At 33.5% G+C, this 27117-nt stretch overlaps 3 protein-coding genes across 3 annotated transcripts; all 3 read left to right on the top strand.

Moving 5' to 3' along the window:
• Positions 1 to 2830: 2830 nt before the first annotated feature.
• On the top strand, positions 2831 to 9046 carry LOC119604397 (C3 and PZP-like alpha-2-macroglobulin domain-containing protein 8). The gene is made up of 9 exons (XM_037956960.1): positions 2831 to 2951; positions 3062 to 3470; positions 4569 to 5380; positions 5612 to 5873; positions 5936 to 6203; positions 6259 to 6346; positions 6404 to 7487; positions 7951 to 8466; positions 8526 to 9046. The coding sequence occupies exons 1-9, from the start codon at positions 2881 to 2883 to the stop codon at positions 9018 to 9020; spliced, it is 4005 nt and encodes a 1334-aa protein (XP_037812888.1). The 5' UTR covers positions 2831 to 2880; the 3' UTR covers positions 9021 to 9046.
• A 1910-nt stretch (positions 9047 to 10956) lies between these two features.
• On the top strand, positions 10957 to 19376 carry LOC119604391 (pregnancy zone protein-like). The gene is made up of 9 exons (XM_037956956.1): positions 10957 to 10964; positions 13405 to 13813; positions 13893 to 14707; positions 14774 to 15035; positions 15103 to 15370; positions 15433 to 15520; positions 17148 to 18231; positions 18300 to 18812; positions 18885 to 19376. Exons 1-9 carry the CDS (start codon positions 10957 to 10959, stop codon positions 19374 to 19376), a joined length of 3939 nt encoding a protein of 1312 aa, XP_037812884.1.
• Positions 19377 to 22909: 3533 nt separating this feature from the next.
• On the top strand, positions 22910 to 27113 carry LOC119604387 (CD109 antigen-like; the record flags this gene model as incomplete). Its single annotated transcript, XM_037956950.1, has 8 exons — positions 22910 to 23067; positions 23138 to 23546; positions 23656 to 24470; positions 24535 to 24796; positions 24858 to 25216; positions 25274 to 26357; positions 26421 to 26933; positions 27102 to 27113. Coding segments are annotated over exons 1-8 (3522 nt in total), but the record flags the coding sequence as incomplete, so codon positions are not given.
• Positions 27114 to 27117: the final 4 nt, after the last annotated feature.

Raw genomic sequence — 27117 nt, 5'->3', positions numbered from 1 at the left:
ATCTGCGTTGACAGTATGATTTCTGTTCACATTATATTTGTATGTGCAAAATTTTGTGTTGATACCGATATATTTGAGGGAGTTATTAGCGATAAACTAATTTCCGGGAATATATAACTTTGTATGGGGGCTATGGGAAATATTGAATCGATTGTAAAGATTTTCAACATAATTAATCACTGCCATGAAAAAATAATGTGTGACAAAATTCATCGAAATATCTTTGGTAGTTTCTGAGAAAACTTCAAAAGAATGATGAAAAAAACGTAATTTTTTTCGAGGTAGTCTGAAATTTTTACTCATAGCTTTTTACGTTGTGAACCGCTTTTGCTGATTTTCAATACCAAACTGCTTAGGATAACAATAAATATTTTGGGTGAATTTGGTTGATTTTCTTTGCTTAGTTTTAACGTGAGCGTGTTTTACACAGACAGACAGACAGACAGACAGACGGACAGACGGACATAGCTAAATCGACTCAGAATTTCATAAGGACCCAGAATATATATACTTTGTTGGGTCTTAGATGAATATTTCTTGGTGTTACACACGGAACGACAAACTTATATATACCCTCTATCACCACTGATGGTGGTGGAGGGTATAAAAACGTATATTTTTGGATCTGTAAACGATATTGATCTGAAGTTTTTTGTATATTATTGGAAATTTTGTTGTCTAACAACAGGAAAAAATTGAGTTCATTTGGTCCAAAATTACGCCCGGCATTCTAAAAAAGGCGGACCAAGGTATGGTAAATTTTGTATCACTAAATTTTTAAATGCCTATAACTCGGATCTTATAAGAGATAAGTAGTATGTCCAAGCATGTTTTTTCAAGATCTCGTCGAGCGCTTTCACAAAGTATAAAAATCTTTGTATTTGGGTGAAAAACAAAAAAATGGCACGAGTTTAAAAATTTTACATGTCGTAGGTACCCTACTTTGAGCCGCCACAGCGCCGTCCCTGGGGCATCTGCAGGGTTCATCTTCAAAACTTAAACTCGAATACTCCTTGGCTACGCTCACGCCAAATTTTATCCCGATCGGATCAGCCGTTTAGAAATGCCAGATTTATTTCCAAAAAATTTCCATTCTGCCCCACTGTGCATAGTGGGTCTGAAGATGAAATAATAAATTAGTATTATTAATTTTTATTCTCATTTGTAACAACTTTTTATCGGATTTTATTGATTTGAACACTTTTTTATATATTTTTTTTCACATTTTCATTGATATACATATATAGTTCCTGAAATTCTTTAGATGTGTGAGAACCTGCCGTTTTGGGCTGAGCTCACGGTCAGAGACGACTGACACTTCTCGTTCTCACAAGAAATACATAATTTTTGTACATGTCTGGCACCGATACATGTAAATGCACGATATATCTAAGCTAAGTTGCCCCGATGTGGAATGATCGGCAATATTCAGACGGAAGGAAACTTAGATCATCACAAATGTACGCTGTTGAATTTCCCAGTACATCGTCCTACATTTAGCCTTCTAGGGGAGTTTCCAAAGACTCCGCTTATTGGCCGTTAGTTCCATCCTTTTTCTATAGAGATCCTTCACGGAAATCCAGGCAACCGTTTAGTGTTAACCATATAGCTTCCGGCCCTCAATATATTTGTAAAATTTTATAAGGATCGGTACATAATTGACCCTACCCCCCATATAAGGTCCCTTTCAGAAAATGACTTTAACGCTCATAATTGTGCAAAAGAAGCATCTATAGCGATGAAACACTACATAAACATATAGGAACCTAAAACGCTTTGTAAATTTTATAACGATCGGTCCATAATTGACCCTACCCCCGTATAACGTACCCTTCAGAAAATGACTTTAACGCTCATAACTGTCTAAAAGAAGCATATATAGCAATGAAATTAGACATGAACATAAACCCTAATAATATATCTATATCATTATGAACATTGGGATGTTTTCCGTGGGTCAATTACCGATCCAATTTTTGAAGGGAAGCTTTTATGGGAAATAAGGACAATTTTGAACCGATAATTTCTCACAGAGATTTATTTTTTTTTTTTATTGAACTTAATTATGTCGAATTTTGTCGTTATAGAGTTATTTTTAGACTTTTAAGGAGTTATTTTTTGAAGGGGACCTCATGTGAGCTAATTATGGTACGATCACCATACAATATATTAAAAGGATATATATTCCCAAAGAACTTTTTTCATGTCGAATTTCAATGGTTGTTAAAGTCATTTTCTGAAGGGGACCTTTTATGGGGGTAGGGTCAATTAAGGACCGATCATCATAAACTAGTTTATACATAAACTTCTGGAAAAACAAAACTGACTTGTGAGAAATTTTGTCGCAATTGCTACATAATCAACAAATTTATAACAGCTTGAACCTTTTTACTCAATATTGTGGGTGCAAATTTGTATGGGGGCTATGTGAAATCATGAACTGACTTTAAGAAAATTTCATCTTCCTATGACTTTTTTTGTCTACGCTATTGTGCCAACAACTGGCAGTCGGGCATAGCTAGATCGTCTTAGAATCTTACGTGGACCCTGAATATGGGGTCTATGAGCAATATTTCGATGTGTTACAAACGAAATGACTAATCAATATACCCTATTATTAGAAATTGTGCATAATAATATTATCTACAAGAGCCCTTTAAAACAAATTAAATTTGTTTTATAATCACTTTCTTTGACCCAGTGATACATATTCATGATAAGCTATACATGTATGTTTTTATTTAAACCCACCGTATTATGTACATATGTTTTGTTTTATTATTATCACACACAAAAAACCGTTTTCAAATGAATAAATTAATTCAGTACAAAATGTTTATTAAAATCGTCAAGACGTAGCATTCAGAAAACCTAATAAATATGAAACCAGTTTGTCTTCTTCAATATTTCTTTATATTCGTACAACTTATAACATTTGTCATCTGTAAAAGGTGTTGATTTTAAGTCACGTGTTACCACTACATTTGAAACGGATAAAAAAAATGTTTATTCTAAAAATAAATTAATTAATTTACAATTTTATACATTATTCCATTTTTAGTTATTATACCATAATAGCACCGGGTACAATTAAATCGAATCGTAAATATACCGTAGCGGTAACACTACACAATGCCGATGAGCCCTGTACGATGCGTGTGGCCATTGAGGGTTCTTCATTTAATGAGGCCAAAGATGTTTACGTGCGTCCCCTTGAATCGAAATTAATAGAGTTTATGCCACAAAAACTATTGCCGGGTGAATACAAATTAAAAGCGGAAGGTATTTCGGGTTTGAGTTTTAAAAATGAAAGCATTTTAACCGTTCAGCCCGGCTATGGTCCACATATTTATATACAAACTGATAAGGCCATTTATAAGCCAAAAGATTTGGTACAATTTCGTATTGTTATATTGGATGAACATACTAGACCTCTAAAAATAAAGGAACCCATACGTATTGAGATTTTGGTGAGTAAAAAATCTAGGTTTTTAAATCCCTCTCTCTTAGAAATATTCAATTACCGTACGACCCGCACGGTCCATAGTTGGCTCTACCCCCCATATAAGGTCCCCTTTAAAAAAATGAGTTTGACATAAGTAAGTCTCTTATGATCCAAAACCTCTCTACCAAATTTTATGTTGATCGGTCCATAATTGACCCTAGCCCCCATATTGGGTCCCTTTCAGAAAATTACTTTAACGCTCATTACTAGCTTAAAAATTCGAATATAGTGATGAAACTCGACACACATAAGTTTCAATGGAGCCAAAATCTCTCTATCAAACTTTATGTGGATCGGTCCCTAATTGACCCTAACCCTCATATAAGGCCCCCTTCAAAAAATGATTTTAACGATAATTACAGGCTTAAAACGAGTAGTGCGATGAAATTCGACCAAAGTAAGTTCATTGCGAACCTAAATCTCTTAACCAAGTTTATGTTGATCGGTCTATAATTGACCTTACCCCCTGTAAGATCCCCTTTATACTTTTATGAGAATCTGCATATGATTGACACCCATATAAGCTCCCCTTCAAAAATTACTTTAAAGTTCATTACTGGCTTAAAAATAAAAGAAAAGCGATGGAATTTATACGAGTTACCAAATGTATTGAGGATCGGTCCATAAAAAAATTACTTTAACGATCATTGCTGACTTAAAAATACGTGAACAGTTATGAAATTTTATATAAAAAACATTTATAGGAACATAAATCTTCCTATCGAATTTCATAGGGAAGTGACATTCGATGTAATAATTTTTTATATGAACCACAATCGGTCTAAAAAAATGTATGAAAAATTTTATGAAAAAGGTCAATAATTAACACTATCTCTCATATAAGGTCCTCTTCAGTTAATTTGATGAGTAATATCACCCTGATGTTTATAGAGGAGTATTTCTTTTAAGTCATACGGTTTGATGGTGGGTATATGAGATTCCGCACAGCCGAATATAACACTCTTACTTGTTTTCTATTTGGTTGTATAGGCGTCAAGAGATATAATATATCGAAACGAATCTTTTATGATTAGTTTACTCAAAACTGCCTTTTGTTTTCCAGGATGACCTTGATAATCGTGTCAAACAATTTAAAGACATATCTCTTCAAAAAGGTGTATATACTGGACAATTTCCCCTATCTGAATATCCAGTGTTAGGGCTATGGAAAATTAAAGTTATAATTAGCGGAAAATATGCTTACTCCCATTACAAGACCATAACAGTTCAAAAATATGTTTTACCAAAATTCAGTATTCATATAAAATCTCCCGAAAATATATTACGAGAAGATGGCAGTCTAAAAGTTGGCATTTATGGTAAATATACTTACGACAAATATGTGGCAGGATATGCCAGCATTGAATTATGGGATCCCTGGAACGGTAAACTTTTACAATCCAAACAACTCGAGGTGGAAAGTGTAGGATTTGTAGAATTTCATTTTGATAAATCAAAAGATTATAAGAGTTTTAAAATAGAAGTAAAATTTACCGAAAACTTAACGGGCATAACACAAAGTGAAAATCGTTATGTGAATATAAAAGATCAAAGATATAACATCAGAATACCCAAGGAAGAAATCGAATTTCGTAATAATAAACCATATCGTTTGAAAGCTCATGTTGAACACTGGTCGGGAGCGGCTGTATTGGATCGTGAGACAAAGGTTGTAATGAAACATGGCAAGATATTATATGAATCATATTTAGATGAATTTGGTGTGGCAACATTTGATTTCGATCATAAATCTACGTCCGATCATTTATTTACATATAAAGATTCACAAGAAAAATTCCCCAATATTTTTGCACATGAAAGTTTAAACCTTAACGAAACTGAATACTATTGTCGTTTAAAATTGATTGGAGAAGGGTGAGTTTATACAGTCAGAAAAATGAATCCTTAAACCAGAGTAAAATGTTTGATCTAATTTGATTCCGACATATTTTAGTCTAATGTTTGAGTCTAATAAAAGCACGAATTCTAATGACAGATACGAATTCAGCGCAATTCAAATCATTCTCTAGTCCGTGGGTTTCAAATTATTCGATCATTTACTGAAGTCCATTTAATTTCTAATAATTGTTTTAATATTTATCCCAGTCCACGCCTAGGTAAAACTGTTGAAATCGAATTAAGTTCCACCGAAAAGATACCATATTTTGTGTATACAATAATGGGTCATGCAACTATTGTACACATGGAACTGGTCAAGGTAGCAGCAAATCAAAAATCATTTATAATTCGTATAACACCATCCATAGAAATGATACCGACGTCCTTTATATATGTTCATTATATTCAAAATGGCAACTTAAGATATGAGGAATTAGAGCTTAAATTTCCCCATGAATTTGAAAATCAGGTAAAGATGGAAAATAAAAATTCTTAACTGATCAAAATAATTAAACTGAAACATTATTACAGATTTCACTTGTAGCACCCACAGAAGTAGCACCGGGCAAAGAGGTTACTATCGAGATAAAAGCTGAGCCCAATTCGTATGTTAGTATTTTGGCAGTGGATTTAAGTGTTTTTCTACTGGACCCCAGTTATGATTTGAAAAAACATGAAATACTTTTTGAATTGGCTAATGACCTATCGTATACGAATAAAGCAGTAGCCATATATCCGGGTATTGTTTCCGGTCTAATAACCCTAACCAATGCACATTATCCATTTTCTAGTACTCTTTGTAAGTTGTGTCAAAGTATATTTCAGTAAATATTTCTTAACTTTTAGTTTTACAGCCGGCACTGAGTTTAGACCAGCTAGCAGTTTTCCTCCTAAATTTCGTAGTAAATTTCCGGAAACATGGATTTTTCAAAATATAGAAATGTAATAATAAACCCTTAAATATTTTTTTTTAATTCTAAATCTCCTTTAACATTTCAGACATGACAGCAATACCCAGTTAACTTTACAAATACCCGATACTATAACTACTTGGCGTATAACGGCATTTTCTAATAATGATATTAAGGGATTTGGTATAGTCAATGAACCCACTGATATTACCACCATACAGCCATTTTTCATAACCCTTAACTTACCATACTCCGTAAAACGTGGTGAAATTGTGGCCATACCCATAATAATATTTAATTATCACGAACAATCTCTAGACACTCAAATTGTTATGTATAATGAAAATCAAGAATTCTATTTTATGGAATCAAATTTACAGGAAGCTGAGAAATCTGAAGATGACCTAAAACAAACCAAACAAATACAGGTACCTTCAGAAGGTGGGAAAACTGTTATATTTTATATAAATCCCATACAATTGGGTGAAATAAGCCTAAAAATATCGGCCACAAACTCCCTGTTTACCGATGCTATTGTGCAAAAACTTAAAGTGGAACCAGAAGGTGTGATAAAATATCATAATAAAGCCATGTACTTAAGTGTTAGACCCGATGAAACGTTTTCATCATTCTTCTTTTTGGTCTTTCCCGAGGAAAAAATACCCGATTCGGAATATATCACTTTATCGGTGGGTGGTGATTACTTAGTGCCAACTTTAGATAATTTACAAGATTTAGTTCATTTACCCTCTGGTTGTGGTGAACAGAATATGGTGAACTTAGCTCCCAATATTTTAATATTACATTATCTAAAAGTCAATGGTAAATTAGGAAAGGAAAAGGAGTTGGTTAGAAAACTTCGCTCATTTATCGATACGGGTTATCAACAACAGTTATCGTTTCGTCATAAAAATGGTGGTTATAGTGTTTTTGGTGAGAGATCAGATCGTGAGCCCAGTACTTGGCTTACAGCGTATGTTGTACGTTTTCTTATAAAATCCGCCAGAAATTCTCCCGTTGAACCGCGTATTATAGAAAAGGATTTGGATTATTTGGCGAATCAGCAAGTGCCAAATGGAGCGTTTCTACGTAAGGGTTATCTATTTAGTCCCACACATCAGAATCAATATGGACTAACGGCATTTGTGCTGTTAACCTTTCTGGAAGATCGTGTAAGTATTGAGAACGTTAATGTGACGTGAATTTAAATTTCGGAAGGTTTTCTAGGTTCACATGGCTTAGATTATTTGTAACGAACTATTATTTCCTGTTTAATTTATTTGTCTAATACATAGAACTTGGGGCAATTACAGACCTAACTTTATTGAGTTTGAGAAAGCGTTGCATTTGACTGGTTTGCTATAAAACTGATTGGGTCGATTATAGACCAATTCTAATGGAATTTAGCAGAGATGGTATTGTTGAACTTTAGTCCCTCCCACTTATGGTATTTCGTGGTTTCAATAAACAGACGGACAATCATAGCTAAATCGACTTAGAATCTCATAAGGACCCAAATACATAAATAAACCCCTATTCTTAAATGATGCACTTCATTCCAAAGCGATTCTATTCAAGAAAATCCGGCCTCAAAATCCTATTAACATTTCCGAAAAACTAATTTTCTATTTTCAGAAATATGCTCTTAAATATCAAAATACCATTAAAAAAGGTTTAGAATTTCTCAATTTTAACTTAAATCATATCAAAGACGTCTATGCTCTTTCCATTGTGGCATGTGCTCTCAAAATGACCAGAAATAATAACGCTGATAGTGTCGTAGAGAAATTAAAACAACGAAGTAAAACCGATGCCAATGGTCTCATGTGGTGGTCGGGTGGTGATAGAAATACAGCAAATGATGTTGAGATAACAGCTTATGCCCTAATGGCCCTTGTGGAAACACCAGGCGATTATACTCCCATACTAAAATGGTTAATACAGCAACGTAATGCTCAAGGAGGTTTTAAGTCGACACAGGATACGGTGGTGGGTTTACAGGCATTGGTGAAATTTTCAGAAAAATATAAAAATCTTAATAATGTTAATTTGACTATACGTTATCATGCGGAAGATAAGGAAGGTATTGATATGCAGTACAGGGATTTTAAAGTGGAACCGGATAATGCTTTAATTTTGCAACAGCATGAGGTAAAACTTATATTTTCTATTTATTCATCGGTGTCTTAATTATTTATTCTCAATTTTAGTTACCCAAATCCACCCGCCATATAAGTTTCGAGGCTAAAGGTACTGGACAATCTCTAATACAACTTTCCTATCAATACAACATAATTGAAGAAAATCAATTCCGTCACTTTGTAATAAATCCCAAAGCAAAAATGCTAAATCCCCATGAATTAGATGTAGAAATTTGCTTTACTTATCAAATGCCCTCGGAATTGACAACTACTACCACTAATATGGTTATAATGGAGATTAATCTACCTTCAGGTTTTCGTTCAGATGCCGAATCGGAATTCGATATTGACAACAATGAATCCATACAAAGAATCGAATCGAAAAATTCCGATTCCACAATCATTTTATATTTCGATAATTTGTTGGCAAATGTTAAGAATTGTTTGAATATTGCAGCCGAAAAAATAAGTGATGTAATTAAACCAAAACCGGCTGCTATAATTGTTTATGATTATTATAATTTAACGCGTTCTAATACACAATTTTATAATGTTGAAAAATAAATTAAAAAAATTTTTTTTTCTTTTAATTGAATCCAGATTTTATTACGTTCAAAATCGCTTAATTATTACGTGGAAAAGTTTTTATAAATTTTGTTTTGCATTTCTTTAGATTTGAATACATAGGTTATTGTACTACGGCACGAGTTAGCGATTAGTAAATAATTTACACAAGCCAAAAATAAATTTGAACCAAAGTGTACTTTTCTATAGCGAAAATTGAAGGAACTAACTTTTCCCTTTATAGACTTGGATTTAACTAAGAAGATTTCAAAATATCTTAAATCTTTTTTTGAAGAAAATAGTGGTTGATGCTCTCGTTTGGAGATTTAGAATTCGGAACATTGAAACATTCAGAATTATAATAGGGCGTCTTAGACATGCTATTTTTTTAAATGCATGCCATTTTTATAGTTTTTCAAGTTATCTTCTATCTATATAGTAGAGCATGGCCATGATCAGATCCTCTTGAAATAAGGTAGATATTTACAAAATTCTATACGAATATCGAAGTGCTTTACGTGAACACCTGTCCCGAGGGTCTTTTTTTACGGTGGTCTTTTTCATCCACTGGCTAGCCTTAAGAACAGTCTAGTACGAATCCATCAAATAAGCCGAGACTTTGTTCTTACTCACAGTGACACACTGTGGTAATTCTGGGATGCTGGATTCCTGAACCCGTTGAGTATCTCTTACTCTTCGCGTAGTAGGGCTCCAGTATATGTTGGGGAATTTTCAGGTTGACCCTTGGTAGTTGCCTGTCATTCCGTAGATTGTTCTTTATTGTTTGAGAATGGAACTGATGTAATTGGTGTACGATCGGGAAAGACTCCTCTGGCCGACAGGAGACTAGTACTGATTTAGTAGACCTTTTACTTCAGGGAAGTTCTCGGTGCTGTTGCCATCTCAACAGGATTCATATTGTTTCATGCTACTCGACATATGGTTGAGTTCCGTGGCTACTATGGCAAGAGATTAGATAGCTCGAGTTTTTCGCCAAAGTGCTTGTACATAGACCGGCTCAGCCATGTACAAAAATTGTCACCTGAGTTCTTCATAGAAGGATTCAGGGGGGCGTCGTAGACCGTCTCTAGTCTACCCAGTCGATGGAAAAGACCACCGTGAAATAAGACCGTCATGGCAGGTGTTCACGTTAAGCTCTCGACATTCGTGTGGTAATTCTGGTATGAACAGAGTTTACTCTGAACATACCTGGACAAGGAAGAAAAATTCAATGGTATATCACTTGTACACTTCTCATTCATCCGACACACTCATAATAGAACAACATACGATACACTTACTCTAGGTATACGGTCGGATGAGTGCCGTATACCCCTACATTCATCCTATATCATATGCAATTAACACCAACTCATTTCCTACGCTTATTCCCAAAGTCACGCCTCTGTGGGGTATCTGTTGTCATTCGGCAACAGCACCGAACTTATCCCGAAATATAGACTTTACCGTACATCAGTCCTTTAACCGCAACTCACTCTTCGCGCGAATTTGGGTTTAAACCACCGCCACTACGTGGATCCTGAAGGAACCTCAACTAACTGACCCCACGTAGAACCAGATTATGTGCTTCTCTGGTAAGAACCCATGTCAAATCATACCAAGGACTAGCCGTGAAGTGAAGAGACATCACCAGTTTATAGTCCCGGTAGACTAGAGGTATTGGTAGCACTTATTTACCTCGAGATTGCAATACTCCAAGATAAGGGTCTTTCATCAAGGAAACATGCCCCGGGGGGACAAAATTCTCCAGTATTAGTTTTACATAAGAGGCGCAAATTATCAAATTATTTTGAAAATTGTGCACAAAGTTTACATGACCAGCCAGCCGGACAGGCTGACATGACATTACCGACTCAGAAAGTGGTTCTGACTCGATCGGTATACTTTAAGGTATAGATCAATATTCTGGGAAACTATGACAGAGTAAGTATATTTAGGAAAAAATACAAACAGAACGCCAGATTTTATAATGAAATAATATCCTTGGACATTACGGCATATGAACTTTGGCACATGTACATGGTGCACAAAAATGTCCATGGACACATAATCTAAAGAAGGTAGAACGAAATCGATCGGAACAAGCAAGAGTGTTATATTCGGCTATGACGAATCTTATATACCCACCGTCAAATCGTAAGCCGTAAAAGGAATGCTCCTCTGTAAATATCAGGGAAATATTTGTAATGGGGCTTAAGTCAAATATGGACGTGCTCTTTCGAATTAACAAAATATTAATTTTTAAAAACTAAATATTTTTATCCAATTTTTAAACCATGAATATATACGGGCGGTAGGCAGAGCTACAAGCCGAGGCGGCTCAAATCGGCGGCAGTTGGCCGCCGGTTATATTTTGCAAGCCGCTCCGCCGCCGACTTCTTTCGGCTCAAAAGCTAGCCGCTGATAAAGATTAGAATTGCACATGTATTTCAGAACATAATTTCACAAATTTGAAAGGAGTTGCCACTATTTTAAATTCTTATGGCAAATTGCCACACAATATTGTGCTAATATTAAAATAGTGAAAACTACTATAAATGTCCATTTTCTGCAGAAAAAAACTTATATAGAGACAGGTTTCTATGTAACAGACCATTATACAAAGATTTTTCAATATAATAAACCTTATAAGGTCAATTTCTAAAGAAAAAGTTAAATTGAGCCGACAATTTAGCCGCCGCCGATATTTTCTGTAATAAGCCGCCGCCGCCGACCCAAAATGGTTGCGCCGCCGCCGCCGATCATTTCGCATCGGCTTGTATCTCTGGCGGTAGGATCAATTGTGGACCGATTGTCGTAAAATTTGGTAGATAGATGTTGGGTCGTATAGTACTTATTCGTTTCGAATTTCATTGCTGTTCTCGTATTTTTAATTCAGTCATAAGCGTAAAAGTAATTATCTGAAGGGGACCTTATATGGGGGTAGGGACAATTATGAAACGATACTTATTTTATACATAGATTTTGTTTAGTTGCCTAAGTTAAGTTATAGACCAATCATCATAAAATTCGTAATGAAGAATTATAATATAAAACTTTTTATTGCGAGTAAAACGATGAAGTACTCGTAATTTTCTCACAGTGGCTTTACATACATATGAGGGGTTCAATTATGGACCGATTCTAATAAAATCAAGGTGATACGATAAATTTTGGTAGGGAGATTTTTGCTCGTAAGAAACTTACTTATCGTGTTTTTAAGTTAAAATAATTTGTTGAAGGGGACCTTCTGTGGGACGAAGGGCCAATTATATACCAATCCCCATAAAATTTGATAGAGACATTCCGGCTTGTATGAATCTTACACGTACTTTTAAACCAGTAATGAGTGTTAAAGTGTTTTCTGAAGGGGGTATCATATGGGGGATAGGGTCAATTATGGAACGATCTCATATACAACTTATTTATGTTGAATTTCATTGCAACACTCGTATTTTTAAGCCGGTAATGAGTATTAAAGTAATTTTCTGAAGGGGGCCTTATATGGGGGATCTTCATTAAATTTGATAGAGACATTCTGGCTTGTATGAAACTTATTTGTGTCGAATTTCATCGTTGTACTCATATTTTTAAGACAGTAATGAGTGTTTAAGCAATTTTCTGAAGGGGTAGGGTCCTTTATGGACCGATCCCCATAAAATTTGGTAGAGAGATTTCGGCTCACATAGAACTTATTAATGTTGAATTTCATCGCTATATTCGTATTTTTAAACCCGTTATGACTGTTAAAGCTTGTATGGGAGCTTTGCGAAATCATCTACCTATATTGCCGATGTGCAATACAAAACAAATCTTACCTAAAAGAAATATTTTTGGAAAATTTTAGCTCTTTCCGTTCGAACCCTATCTTGGACAGATGGACAAACATGCCTAGATCGTCTTAGAATTTAATAAGGACCCAGAATATATATATATACTTTTGTGAGTATACGACCAATATTTTGATGTGTTACAAACGGAGTGACAAAATCAATATACTTTTTTGATGGTAAGTATAAAAATAACCACGGTGGGGTGCAGGAGCAATACCTATATAGTGATGTAGGGTATATATATGTATAAACTGGTAAATTAAGATCCCATTAAATAATCAAAATATTTAAAAATTATATGTATTTTTTATTCAAATTCATTCATTATTTCTAAATAAGAATGAGTGGATGTGAGAAACGGTTTAATTATTTAAAATTTTTGAGAATCAAATTAATATTTGCACTATGTTATGTCACTGGATTACTTCGATCTTGCTTATGCAGTATACGATAGTTGCAGTAACCTGCGAAAGGTGTTAAATCATTTTAATTATAATGAAATTACGTTTTAATTTAATTAAGACCAAATTAACAATTCATTTATTTAACAGTTACTATTCGATAAATGCTCCCGGTGTTATACAATCTAATCGTAAATATTCTGTTCTTGTTGCTCTACATGAAGCAAGTGGACCTTGTTCTATTCGCATTACCATTGAGGGACCCAGTTATAATGAGTTTAAAGATATCGAATTACAACCGTATGAATCAAAGTTAATAGACTTTTTGCCCAAAAAATTATTGCACGGAGGTCACAAGTTAATAGCTGACGGCTTAACTGGTTGCAGTTTTAAAAATGAAAGTATTTTAAATGTTCGTGCAGACTTTGGTCCAAAAATTTACATACAAACTGATAAGGCCATTTATAAACCTCAAGATGTAGTTAATTTGCGAGTTTTGATATTAGATGAACACACAAGACCATTAAATATTCATGAACCTATAAGCGTTGAGATATGGGTGAGTTTTATAAATTCGATGTTTGTATATTTTTATATTCTTACATGTGTGTAAAATTTGGACTTCTATGTATTTTTAGGATAAAGAAGAAAATCGTGTCAAACTATTTCATAACATTTCCCTTACACATGGAGTTTTTACCGGACAATTTAAATTGTCCAAATATCCCATTTTAGGAACTTGGAAAATTAAAGCAGTTCTAGGTGGAAAATATGATTTCTCCGACTGCAAGACCATAAAAATATTAGACTATACTTTACCGATATTCAGTGTATATCTAAAAACACCATCAAATGTTTTCCCAGAGGATGATTATATTAAAGTTGTGATCTTTGGAAAATATACATTTAACAAAAATGTAGAGGGTAATGCTACAGTTGAATTGTTGGATGACTTAGTGGTCCTACAAATCAAATATGTTGATATAGAAAGTTTAAGTTTTGTCGAGTTCAATATTAAAAATGAAACGAATATTAATAACATCGAAAGTCTAAAGGTCAAGGTAAAACTAACCGATAAGCACACGGGTAGAACTGAGGAAGAAAGCAAATATATAAATTTACGTAAACAACGATATAACATTGAAATACCATACAATGAAATAGAATTTGAAAATAATAAACCTTATCGCCTGGCTGTTTATGTTAAACATTGGACTGGAGCTGCAGTTTTGGATCATAGTACCCCAGTTACTATGGCACATGGCAGTAAAACGTATGAAACATTTTTAGATGAAAATGGTGTAGCAATATTCGAATTTGAACATGAACCAAAGGCTAAGCATAATTTTCAATATAAGGATTCCAAAGGAATTCTACCCAACATCTATACAAGTTCATATTCAATGTTAAATAACAGAGAATACTATTGTCGACTTAAGTTGCTGGATCAAAGGTAAGAATATGTTAGAGATTTCAACAAACACAAAGATTTAAATCTCCTTAAATCATAAAATTTTAGACTAAAACTTGGAAAACCTGTTCAAATTGAGGTCAGTTCTATTGTCAACATTCCTTATTTGATGTACACGATAATGGGTCATGCCAGTCTTATACAAATGGAGCATATAAAAGTACCGCCTAATCAAAAATCGCATATCATAACCATTACGCCCTCAATTGAAATGATACCCAGGTCCTATATTTATGTGTATTACATACATAAAGGTAATTTACGTTATGAAGAAATGCGTCTTAGTTTTCCCTACGAATTTGAAAATCAGGTATTTAGTTAGAACCAAGAGTAATACATATTAATCTTAAACAAACAACACAAATACTTATAAACAGATTTCGCTATCCGCACCCAAACAAGTGAAACCTGGTGAAAATGTTACAATTGCCATAAATGCGCAACCCAAGTCATTTGTCGGTATATTAGCGGTGGATTTGGGTGTATATTTAATGGATAAATCATATGATTTAAATGGACCTGAAATTCTGAGCGATTTGGCCAATGAAGTTTCGTATACACCCATTGCGGCTACAGTATATCCTGGCTTGATATCTGGTTTGTTAACCTTAACCAATGCTCACTATCCATTTGAAAATCGATTTGGTAAGCGAATTCATTAACAATACTGATGTAGTAGTTATATTTTTAGTGTGTATTTTTAACAGCAAATGGAGAGCCACACCCATTTACTCCAACTGTAGTTCGGTTTCGTGAAAAATTTCCTGAAACATGGATCTTTGAAAACTTTGTAATGTAAGTTTGATATTGATGGGGATGTTGAAAATCAGAAAAATGCATGGGAATTTTTTTTGGAAGAATATTCTTTTACACCTTTCACCTACGTGAGATGGGTATATATAGGCTTGTCATTCCGTTTGTTATTTCTATAATATGATTTTTTGACCCTATTAAGTAGATATGTATATTCTAAGTCCTTATAGATAGCGGAGTTGAATAAGCTCCGTCTGTCTGTAGGTTTATTGAAATCAGTGTGCTGAAGACCTCAGATACATTCGGGACCCAAATCTTCAACAATTCTGTCAGACATTTCATTCTTCAGAAAGTACTTTTTAAATTTTTTATAATATTAAACCTGGAAACATAAAATTAAGCATGTAGAGCCCTAAGTAAATGAGAACCTATAAACCTATAAAATGGGACTTCTTGGTATTTTTTTTTTGTTCTTCAAAAGTTACTTTTTGAATATTCTATAATATTGAACCTAGAAACATGAAATTAAGTATGTAGAGCCAGGAGTAAGTGAGAATATATAATTTTAACTTTAACATTACCCCTTTAGAAAATGCCTTTAACATTCATAACTGCTTATGAAGACCCGTATAGTAAAATCCTATATAGACAAGTTTTATAAGAACAAAAATCCCTTTACAAACTTTCACAAGAACCAGTCAATAATCGACCCTAGCCTCCCTTATAACCACTCTTAACAAAAATCATATTAAGCTCAAATCCCTTTAAAGTTTTAGGAAATTAATTGCTTATCTGTAGTGTTTGGATAATAACTCAGCCAAACTTTCATGAATAATATTAAATTATTTAAAATAGAGAAATAGACAAACAAGTAGGAAAGTATAGTCGGGCATGGCCGACCATATAATGCCCTACATGAGTATATTTTTAAAATTTGTATTTTTCATAAAGTAACTTTGATGTTGAATTTTACCTTAATTGCAAAGTATGTAAACAATTTTCTGATAAAAAACAAATTTTCTAAATGAGGCTTTATATAGGAGTATAGGTCAAACATGGGCCGATCCTCATTAAATTTGGGAAAAGGATATATTTTTAAATAACAGTTAGTTTTGTTGAGTTTCATTGCGATACAAATGGTTACAAGTCAATTTTAGACGTTTAAGACATTTTTTGAAGGGCGGTTTGTATGGGGGCTAGGGTCAAATAAGGGGCGATCATTACGAAAATCTGTAGTGTCATTTATACTTATATAAAACTTATTTGTGCCAATTTTTAGAGAGATAATAGCATATTTGACGTAATTATGGCATAAAAAGCAAAAATCGGGAGGTACTAATGTATGCGGGCTAGGTGAAATAATGAACCGATTTCAACCATTTTCAACAGGCTTCGTCCCTGTGCCAAAAAACATGCTTGGTCCAAATTTCATCAAATTATCTTGAAAATTGCCTGTACCTTGCGCACAAGGTTTACATGGACAGCCAGCCGGACAGACGGACGGACGGACATGTCATAATCGACTCAAAAAACGATTCTGAATCGATCGGTATATTTTTATGTGTTACAAACATCAGCACAAACGTATAATACCCTCCCCACTATAGTGGTGTAGGGTATAAAAATATAGTTAAAAAACCTTAAATTTACAATACAATTTTATTTCCAGCAACGAAACTGATACCAATATAAATCTACAAATTCCTGATGCTATAACCACTTGGCGCATAACGGCATTTTCAAACAATGATATAACAGGATTTGGAATTGTAAATGGACCCACAGATATTACGACCATACAATCCTTTTTCATATCGCTAAATCTACCAACCTCTGTGAAACGTGGTGAAATTGTGACAATACCCATAACAATATTTAATTATTCCAATCAGACTCTTGACACAGAAGTGATTCTACATAATAATGACGGAGACTACGATTTTATGGAATCAACAATACAGGGTATAGAAAAATCAAATGATGATCAGCAACAAATGAAGCAAATTACTGTGCCAGAGGATAAAGCCAAGACAGTGAAATTTCTAATATATCCCATAAAAGCCGGTGAAATAAGTCTTAAAGTTACAGCCTCAAGTTCCATGTATTCGGACGCCGTTTTGCAGAAACTTAAAGTTGAACCAGAAGGTGTGCCTAAACAAATTAATCAAGCTTCTTATTTAAGTATTCCAAAAGGGGAGAAAATATTATCATCATCTAGTATCAACGAGCCATTAGATAGTGTAACCGATTCCGATTATATTACATTTTCTGTAGGTGGTCATTATTTAGTGCCCTCAGTAGAGAATTTTAATGATCTAATACAAATGCCCACCGGCTGTGGTGAGCAAAATATGGTCAATTTTGCACCTGGAATTTTAATTTTGCAATATCTTAAAGCAAATGACAAATTAACGAAAGAGAAGGGTTTAGTTGAAAGTCTACGATCATCAATCGAAGTCGCTTACCAACAACAATTATCATTTCGTCATGAAAATGGTGGTTACAGCGTTTTTGGCAATGGAATCGATGAGGAACCCAGTACATGGCTTAGCGCTTATGTAGTGCGTTACTTTCTTAAAGCTTCGCAATTTATATCAATTGAAACAAAAGTAATTGAATCTGCTTTGGAGTATTTGTCCGGTCAGCAAAAATCCAATGGAGAGTTTCCTTATACGGGCTATTTATTAAACCCTAAACATAAAAATCCACATGGACTTACTGCCTTCATATTGTTGGCGTTTTTAGAAAATGAAGTAAGTTTATAAGGGATTTTGAGCTTTATTTAGAAAATTTATAAATAAATATTCATTTTTAATTTCAGAAATATGCTTTACAATATCAAGAGATCATACAAAATGGTGTTGAATTTCTAAATTCTAATTTAAATTATACAAATGATATTTACGCATTAGCATTGATAACAACTGCTTTAAAACGTGCTGAGCATCCCAGAGCCAACCCTTTAATAAAGCAACTTAACTCGCTTTCTAAAGAGCAAAGTGGTCTCAAATGGTGGACATCAGATGATCAAAATCTGGCCAATGACATAGAAATTACAGCATATTCTGCAATGGCTGTGCTGGAAACTCCTGGAGATCATACTTCAATCTTAAAGTGGCTGATAGAACAACGTAATGCTAATGGAGGCTTTACATCTTCTTACGATACTGTAGTTGGCATGGAAGCCTTAGTGAAATTTTCAGAAATATACAAAAATCTTAAAAATGTAGATTTAAAAATTTCATATAGCGCCAGAGATCTGGAAGGCACTGAAGTGGCAAAGAGTGAATTCTTTGTTAATTCCAATAATATTTTAGATTTGCAGCTACATGAGGTATATATAGAGAGATTTCTATAATAATATACATATGTATATTCTTAAAAATAATAATTCATAATGTTTCAGTTACCAAAAACCACACGCCATATAACTTTCGAAATGGAGGGCATTGGTGCTTCTTTGATACAACTTAATCATCAATATAATATTTTGAATGAGCAAGAATTTCGTTATTTCGATATTCAAATCAAAACAATATTTAAAAATGATGTCGAAATTAATTTTGAAGTTTGTTTTACTTACCACGCCGATTCGAATATGTTAAATGAAACCACTACCAATATGGTTATAATGGAAGCAAATTTACCTTCTGGTTTCAAATCTGAACCGAATAGAAGTTTATCATTAGAACAGCATGCACTTATACATAGAATTGAGAGTAAAAATGAAGACTCTACAATTATTTTATATTTGGATAAATTACAGTCAAATAATAAGCATTGCATTGAAATTGAAGCAGATAGAACGAGTGAAATATTAATGCCAAAACCGGCTGCAATTATAATGTATGATTATTACAACTTGAGTCGTTCGAATAGAGAATTTTATAGTTTTTAAATAAATAAAGTTCTAAACGATTTTTCATAGTGTAAATTAAAGGTAAAATGTAACGAGAATTTCTTCATTTGTTTAATAGATAACATATGTCGTAAAATTTCGGAATTTCGGAAGGTTTTCCTATATATAAACTTTGATATTTGATCGCTCTTACTCGTATTTTAAAGGCAGTAATAAGCATTACAGTCATATTTTGAATGGGACCTTACACGAGTATAGGTTCTATTATGGACCGACCTTTAGAGAGATTTTAGCTTTTTTAGAGAATAATGAAGAACATATTGGGTCATCTAAAAAGGGGTAAATATAATTTGATATTGACTTTACGCTTTGAGAATACAATATTATGTTATTACTAGCTATACCCAGTGTGCTTTGCTACACTAACATCAATGTTTATCAAAAAACACTTTACGATTTTGAAGATTCTAACTATAATAGTTCTACAGATATATATTTTTTTACATATTGGGAATGGCACGCAAATTATTGCAAGTTCGCCAATTTTTCCAAACGTTAATTTAGAATTTAATGTAACCTATGAAAAATTTTAATAATATAATACTTTCCCAGATGTACGAAATTTTGTATTTAATTCACATAGGAGATGACAAGGTTCCTTTGAAAGTCCGCCCATTTTTCTCTAAATGTTCACATGAATGTCAAAGTATTTCATGTAAAGTTTTCTTGCTCTAATAGTTTCATATGGGAGGTTCCAATTTGCTAGTCCGCCAATTTCACCCAAATGTCTACATTGATGTCAAAGGATTTTTGCTCTAATAGTTTCCCAGACATTTTTTTCTATTTAATTCATATGTGAGGACACAAACTCCCCCCCCCTCTCTCTTACATGAAAGTCCGTCCATTTTCCCCAAAATGTCCAAATTTCTTTGTGCAAAATTTGAAGAAATTAGATCTGTTAGTTCCCAGACAAACGACAACGCCAACTTATTACTCAAATGTTCACATGGATGTTAAAGTTGTTCTTGCAAATTTTGAGGATTTTAGCTATAATAGTTTTTCAAATATACGAATTTTTCTATTTAATTCATATGGGGGTTCCAAGCCCCCCTGGTAAAAGTCTGCCCTTTTTTCCCAAAATGTTCAGATGAATATTACAGTTATTCGTGCAAAATTTTAAGAAGATAGCTCTATAAGTTTCCCATATAAACGAATTTTTATATATTTTATTCATATGGGAGGAGCAACGCCCCCCATTGGAAGTTCAACAATTTATTACGCAAAATCTTTATATGGATGCTAAAGTTTTCGTGCAAAATTTTAAGGTTCTAACTCTAATAGTTTCTGAGATAAGCGAATTTTTGTATTTCAATCATATGGGGATGCCACGCCCCCTACTGCTGTACGACCCCTACTGCTAGTACGCCCCCTACTGCTAGTACGCCCCCTTTTTCCTTAAATAATCATATTGACACTAAAGTGGTTCCGACAAAATTCGAGGACTCTATCTGTTATATTTTCTCAAATATACTAATTTAAGATTTTCTTCATATGGAAGGTGCCACGGCCACTATAAAATTGTCCATACAAAATTTAAGGACTCAATCACTTGCAGTTTCTGAGATATCCGACTTTTAATACTTATTTTGAATGTGGGTGTGGCAAGTCGCCCACTAGCAATTTTGAAGTAAAGAGTAGCCTATAATTCCTTCCAAACATACAGGAAGACACTATGAAAATTTCAGAAAAATCGGTCTAGCCGTTTAGCTGCCTATAAAGTCCAAACAAACAAACATACAAACACACATTCTTTTTTATATATGTAGATGCATGTTGTTTGGCATTCAAAATGGGCAATATCGATCGACGTTTTCGCATAGCACATATACAAGTGGCCTCCCGGAAAACAGTTTTAACAGTTATAATTGGATTAAATATATAGCGATAAAATTATACAAAAACAAGTACTATACAAACCAAAATCTCTTTAGCAAAATTTTATGAGGATCGGTCCATGATTGACCCTACCCCCCATTTATGGTTTCCTTCAGAAAATTACTTTAACACTCATTACTGGCATAAAAATGCGTGTAAAGCGATGAAATCCGACATGAATAAGTTTTGTTCGAGACAAAATTTCTCTACCAAATTCTATGAGAATCGACCCATAATTGACCCTACCCCCTATATGGTCCCCTTCTATACTTATAAATGCGAGAACAGCGATGACATTCAACATAAACAAGACTTGTATGAACTTAAATCATTCTATAAAATTCTACGAGTATCGCGCCATGATTGATCCTACCCCTCATATAAGGTCTCCCTCAGAAAATGACTCTAACGCTCATTACAGGTTTAAAAATTTTACAAATTTTTATGAGAATCGGTCCATACTTGACTCTGCCCCCATATAAGGTCCACATCAGAAAATAAAAATACGAGAACAGTGATGAAACTCGATATAAACAAGTTTTATAGGAACCAAAATCTTTCTACCGAATTTGATGAGGAACGGTCGATGACTGATCCAACCTTCCATAAACGGGGTTCTTCAGAAAATTAATTTAAAGCTCTTGACTGAATTAAAGATACGAATACAGCTATTTAATTGTTATATAAACCGATAAGGATGGGTCCAGAATTGACCCTACCCCCATGAAAATTTTGACAAAAACAACAAAATTTTTTATTTTTAATTCCGAAGAACACGCTCCATACTTAAGTCCTTATTAAAGGCCCTCTTCCAAATATTACCCTGATGTTCATATTAATATCGATATATTATAGTAAAATTCAACACAGATCTAATAAATTGGAAAATTGGTTCGATAATAACAAAAGTAACGATTCTTAAATATTGGTTGTTTCTTATTGCTAATATAAAGGAAGAGTCGGAAAAAATAAAACAAATTTAATAAAATTAATCACACTATGGTGAACGGTATATACTATTCGGCAAAGGCGAATATAGACTCCTTACTTGATTTCCTATAACACTGTGCGTCACGAATGTTAAATTTAAAGTTTATTATCGATTCGATTGGCTCTGTATACAATTGGTCTTGTTCATTGGTTAACTTGTTCTGTTCAGACAATTAGTGTAAATGACTAGTCGTGTTAATATTTAAAAACCTGTTAAAATTATTATTAAATTAAAGGTATGTATTAAAAATTTGATTAAAATAAAATATTAAATAACATTCATACTAGTATACGAAGCGAAGTCTGTACCGCGATTTAATCATTTACTAGAATTATAATATATTGTTATGAGCATTAGAAAGGTTTTTGAAATATTACCTCTTTGTGGGGTTTCGATTAAATATAGAATGAACCTCATGAATTACAGGTAGAATTTTTGGTGGTTATAGAACTAGTTTGACTCACATATAGAGCGATAATTCGAAGAGTTACAAACACAATGTCAAAACATACTACCATATATATTGCAGGTAGCTATTAAAACTTGATAACTGATTCAGAAGATTTCGATATATTTGTTTAATTAAGTATCTACATGGATTGTTTTTAAAGCATCCGACACTTTCTTCGTTTCTCTCAATATATTTAGTTATTAATACGAAATTATATTAAACAGTCTTTAGAAACGGCTTAAATAATTATAATAAAAATATTTGTTTTAAATAATTAAGTTTAAAATGAAACGCCATTTGCTCTATCAATTTTTGCTGATAAAATGTATAGCTCTAGCAGTAAATGCTGAAAGGTGTCGTATATCATATACATATTAGTTGGAAAATGTTTTAATTCAAAACTTCAATTCGTTTATTTGACAGTTACTATTCCATAAATGCACCCGGAGTTATAAAATCAAATCGTAAATATTCGGTTTTTGCTGCTCTTCATGAGGCCAGTGGACCGTGTTCTATACGTATTGGCATTGAGGGACCCAGCTTAAATGAGTTTAAAGATGTTAATTTGCAACCATACGAAACGAAGTTAATAGAATTTTTCCCCAAAAAACTTTTGTCTGGAGATTACAAATTAAAAGCAGAAGGCTTATCCGGTTTGATTTTTAAAAACGAAAGTACTTTAAACGCTTATCCAGAGTATGGTCCAAAAATTTACATACAAACTGATAAGGCCATTTATAAACCACAAGATGTAGTTAATTTTCGAGTTTTGATATTGGATGAACATACTAGACCGTTAAATATTACGGATCCCGTCAGCATAGAAATATGGGTGAGTTTTGTGTTAAAATAAAACCAGTACGCCTAGAGTCTATAAGTATCGTCTAGAGAGAATTATCTACATATTCAGTTATTTAAAGCAATAAATAATAATAATTTAGGATAAGGAAAACAATCGCGTTAAACTATTTAATAACATTACGCTCACACATGGCGTTTTTACTGGACATTTCAAATTGTCCAAATATCCCATATTAGGCTCATGGGATATTAAAGCAGTTCTAGGTGGAAGCTATGCTTACTCAAACTCTAAAAGTATACAAATATTAGACTACACTTTACCAAAATTCAGTGTATATCTAAAAACCCCATCGAATGTTGTTCTAGAGGATGGTTATATTAAAGTTGTGATCTTTGGCAAATATACATTTGACAAACATGTAGAAGGTAATGCCACAGTGGAATTGTGGGATGACTCAGTGGTTCTACAAACCAAACATGTTGATATAGAAAGTTTAAGTTTCGTTGAGTTCAATATTAAGAATGAAACGAATCTTAATAACACCAACACTCTAAAGGTCAAGGTAAAACTAACCGATAAGCACACAGGTAGAACTGTGCAAGAAAAGAAAGATATAAATTTACGTAAACAACGATATGACTTAGATGTACCATATGATGAAATAGAATTTGAAAATAATAAACCTTATCGGCTGAGTGTTTATGTTAAACATTGGTCTGGCGCAGCAGTTTTGGATCACAGTACCCCAGTTATCATGGAACATGGCAATAAAACATATGAATCATTTTTGGATGGAAACGGTGTAGCAACATTTGAATTTGAACACGATCCAAATGCCAATCATTATTTTAAATTCAAAGATTCCAAGGAAGAATTATACAACATTTACACAAATGAAAATTTAATGTTAAATAACAGAGAATACTATTGTCGACTTAAGTTGGTGGATCAAAAGTAAGAATATGTTTAAGATTTCAAGAAACACAGATTTCACTCTCGAGAAATCATTTAATTTTAGACTAAAACTTGGAAAACCCGTTCAAATTGAGGTCAGTTCTATTGTCAACATTCCTTATTTGATGTACACTATAATGGGTCATGCCAGTCTCATACATACGGAGCACATTAAAGTACCGTCCAATCAAAAGTCGCATATCATAACCATTACACCCTCAATTGAAATGATACCCACGTCTTTTATTTATGTGTATTACGTACACAAAGGCAAATTACATTATGAAGAAATGCGTTTGAGTTTTCCCTTTGAATTCGAAAATCAGGTATCAATTTGGAACTAATAATAATTCAAAAGTATATAAAAGTAACTAGTTCTATTTTCAGATTACACTGTCCGCACCCAAAAAAGTCAAGCCCGGTGAAGAAGTTACAATTGCTTTAAATGCTCAACCTAAGTCGTATGTCAGTATATTGGCAGTGGATTTGGGTGTATATTTATTAGATAATTCATATGACCTAGATAGGAACGATATTTTAGATGAGTTGAATCATGAAATTTCATATACTCCCCTACCTTGGGCTATGGTATATCCCGGATTAACATCTGGGCTGGTGACTTTAACAAATGCTCATTATCCGTATGAAATATTGACGGTAAGAGTATCACCAGTAGCTCAAAAACCATATTCACTTCGTTTTCGTCAAAAATTTCCAGAGACCTGGATATTTGATAATTTTTTAATGTAAGTAATTTTTCAAGAATTTTTAAAATTAAAAATATTGAAACACTTGCCCTACAGCAACGATACCGAGACCAAATTAACACTTCAAATACCAGACACCATAACCACTTGGCGTATAACGGCATTTTCAAATCACCATATAACAGGTTTTGGCATAGTAAATGGACCCACAGATATTACAACCATACAATCCTTTTTCATTTCGCTAAATCTTCAAAACTCTGTGAAACGTGGTGAAATTGTGACAATACCCATAACAATATTTAATTATTCCAATCAGACTTTTGACACAAAAGTGATTCTACATAATAATGACGGAGAGTTCGTTTTTATGGAATCAACAATGCAGGGTGTAGCAAAATCAATTGATGATCAACAGCAAATGAAGCAAATTACTGTGCCAGAGGATAAAGCCAAGACAGTGAAATTTCTAATATATCCCATAAAAACCGGTGAAATAAGTCTTAAAATTACAGCCTCAAGTTCTACATATTCGGATGCCGTTTTGCAGAAACTTAAAGTTGAACCAGAAGGTGTGCCTAAACAAATTAATCAAGCTTCTTATTTAAGTATTCCGGCAGGGGAGAAAATATCATCCTCATTTAGTATTAAAGATCCATTAGATAGTGTACCCGATTCCGATTACATCACATTTTCTGTGGGTGGTCATTATCTAGTGCCCACAGTGGAGAATTTCAATGATCTAATACAAATGCCCACCGGCTGTGGTGAGCAAAATATGGTTAATTTTGCTCCCGAAATCTTAATTTTGCAATATTTCAAAGCAAATGGTAAATTAATGAAAGAGAAGGGTTTAGTTGAAAGTCTGCGTTCATCAATAGAAGTCGCTTACCAACAACAATTATCATTTCGTCATGAAAATGGTGGTTACAGCGTCTTTGGCATGGATACCGATGAGGAGCCCAATACCTGGTTAACCGCCTACGTGGTGCGTTACTTTATTAAAGCTTCGCAATTTATATCAATTGAAACAAGAGTAATTGAATCTGCATTGGAGTATTTGTCCGGTCAGCAAAAATCCAATGGAGAGTTTCCTTATACGGGCTATTTATTAAACCCTAAACATAAAAATGCATATGGACTTACAGCCTTCATACTGTTGGCGTTTTTAGAGAATGAAGTAAGTATATAAAGGATTTTGATCAATTATGAGAAAAATTCTTAATTCCTTTTCCAATTTTAGCAATATGCTACGCAATATGCAAAGAATATACAAAATGGTGTAGAATTTCTAACTTCAAATTTGAACAATACCCAGGATATTTATGCCTTATCATTGATAGCAACTGCTATTAAACGTGCTAAACATCCTAGTGCCAAGTCTTTAATAAACCAATTGAACCCACTTTGTAAGGAGCGTAACGGTCTCAAGTGGTGGTCTGCAAATGATCAAAACCTGGCGGATGATATAGAAATTACAGCGTATTCAGCAATGGCTCTGCTGGAAACTCCCGGAGACCATACTTCAATCTTAAAGTGGCTCATAGAACAACGTAATGCTAATGGAGGCTTTACATCATCTTACGACACTGTAGTGGGCATGGAAGCCTTGGTGAAATTTTCAGAAATATACAAAAATCTTAAAAATGTAAACTTAAAGATTTCTTATAGTGCCAGAGATCTGGAAGGTACTGAAGTGGCAAAGGATGAATTCAGTGTAAATTCCAACAGTTTACTAGATTTGCATATAATTGAGGTACTTATAAAATTATGCTCGGTTTTACAGTTATCCCTAAAGAACGAAATCTTTCTTTCATAACTTAAACATGTTAGATTTCAGTCCTCAGGGTGAACTGTACAACGAGTCCTCATCTACATACAACATTTGTCTAATATATTACTAAAATATTTTATAATGTTTCAGTTACCAAAATCCACAC

The sequence above is a fragment of the Lucilia sericata genome, unplaced genomic scaffold (assembly GCF_015586225.1).
Source record: "Lucilia sericata isolate MDLA Ls3-8-SP2 unplaced genomic scaffold, ASM1558622v1 Contig000389F_arrow, whole genome shotgun sequence".
Lineage (NCBI taxonomy): Eukaryota > Metazoa > Arthropoda > Insecta > Diptera > Calliphoridae > Lucilia > Lucilia sericata.
This window is presented reverse-complemented; position numbering and strand designations above follow the sequence as displayed.

What these genes read in the sequence shown, in the direction of transcription:
- LOC119604397 (XM_037956960.1), top strand. Translation starts at nt 2,881, where the DNA reads ATGAAACCAGTTTGTCTTCTTCAATATTTCTTTATATTCGTACAACTT. An exon ending in CCCATGAATTTGAAAATCAG is followed by an intron (nt 5,874 to 5,935) that starts GTAAAGATGGAA and finishes ACATTATTACAG; the next exon opens with ATTTCACTTGTAGCACCCAC. An exon ending in TAATTTTGCAACAGCATGAG is followed by an intron (nt 8,467 to 8,525) that starts GTAAAACTTATA and finishes TCTCAATTTTAG; the next exon opens with TTACCCAAATCCACCCGCCA.
- LOC119604391 (XM_037956956.1), top strand. An exon ending in TCCATTTGAAAATCGATTTG is followed by an intron (nt 15,371 to 15,432) that starts GTAAGCGAATTC and finishes TATTTTTAACAG; the next exon opens with CAAATGGAGAGCCACACCCA. An exon ending in ATCTTTGAAAACTTTGTAAT is followed by an intron (nt 15,521 to 17,147) that starts GTAAGTTTGATA and finishes TTTTATTTCCAG; the next exon opens with CAACGAAACTGATACCAATA.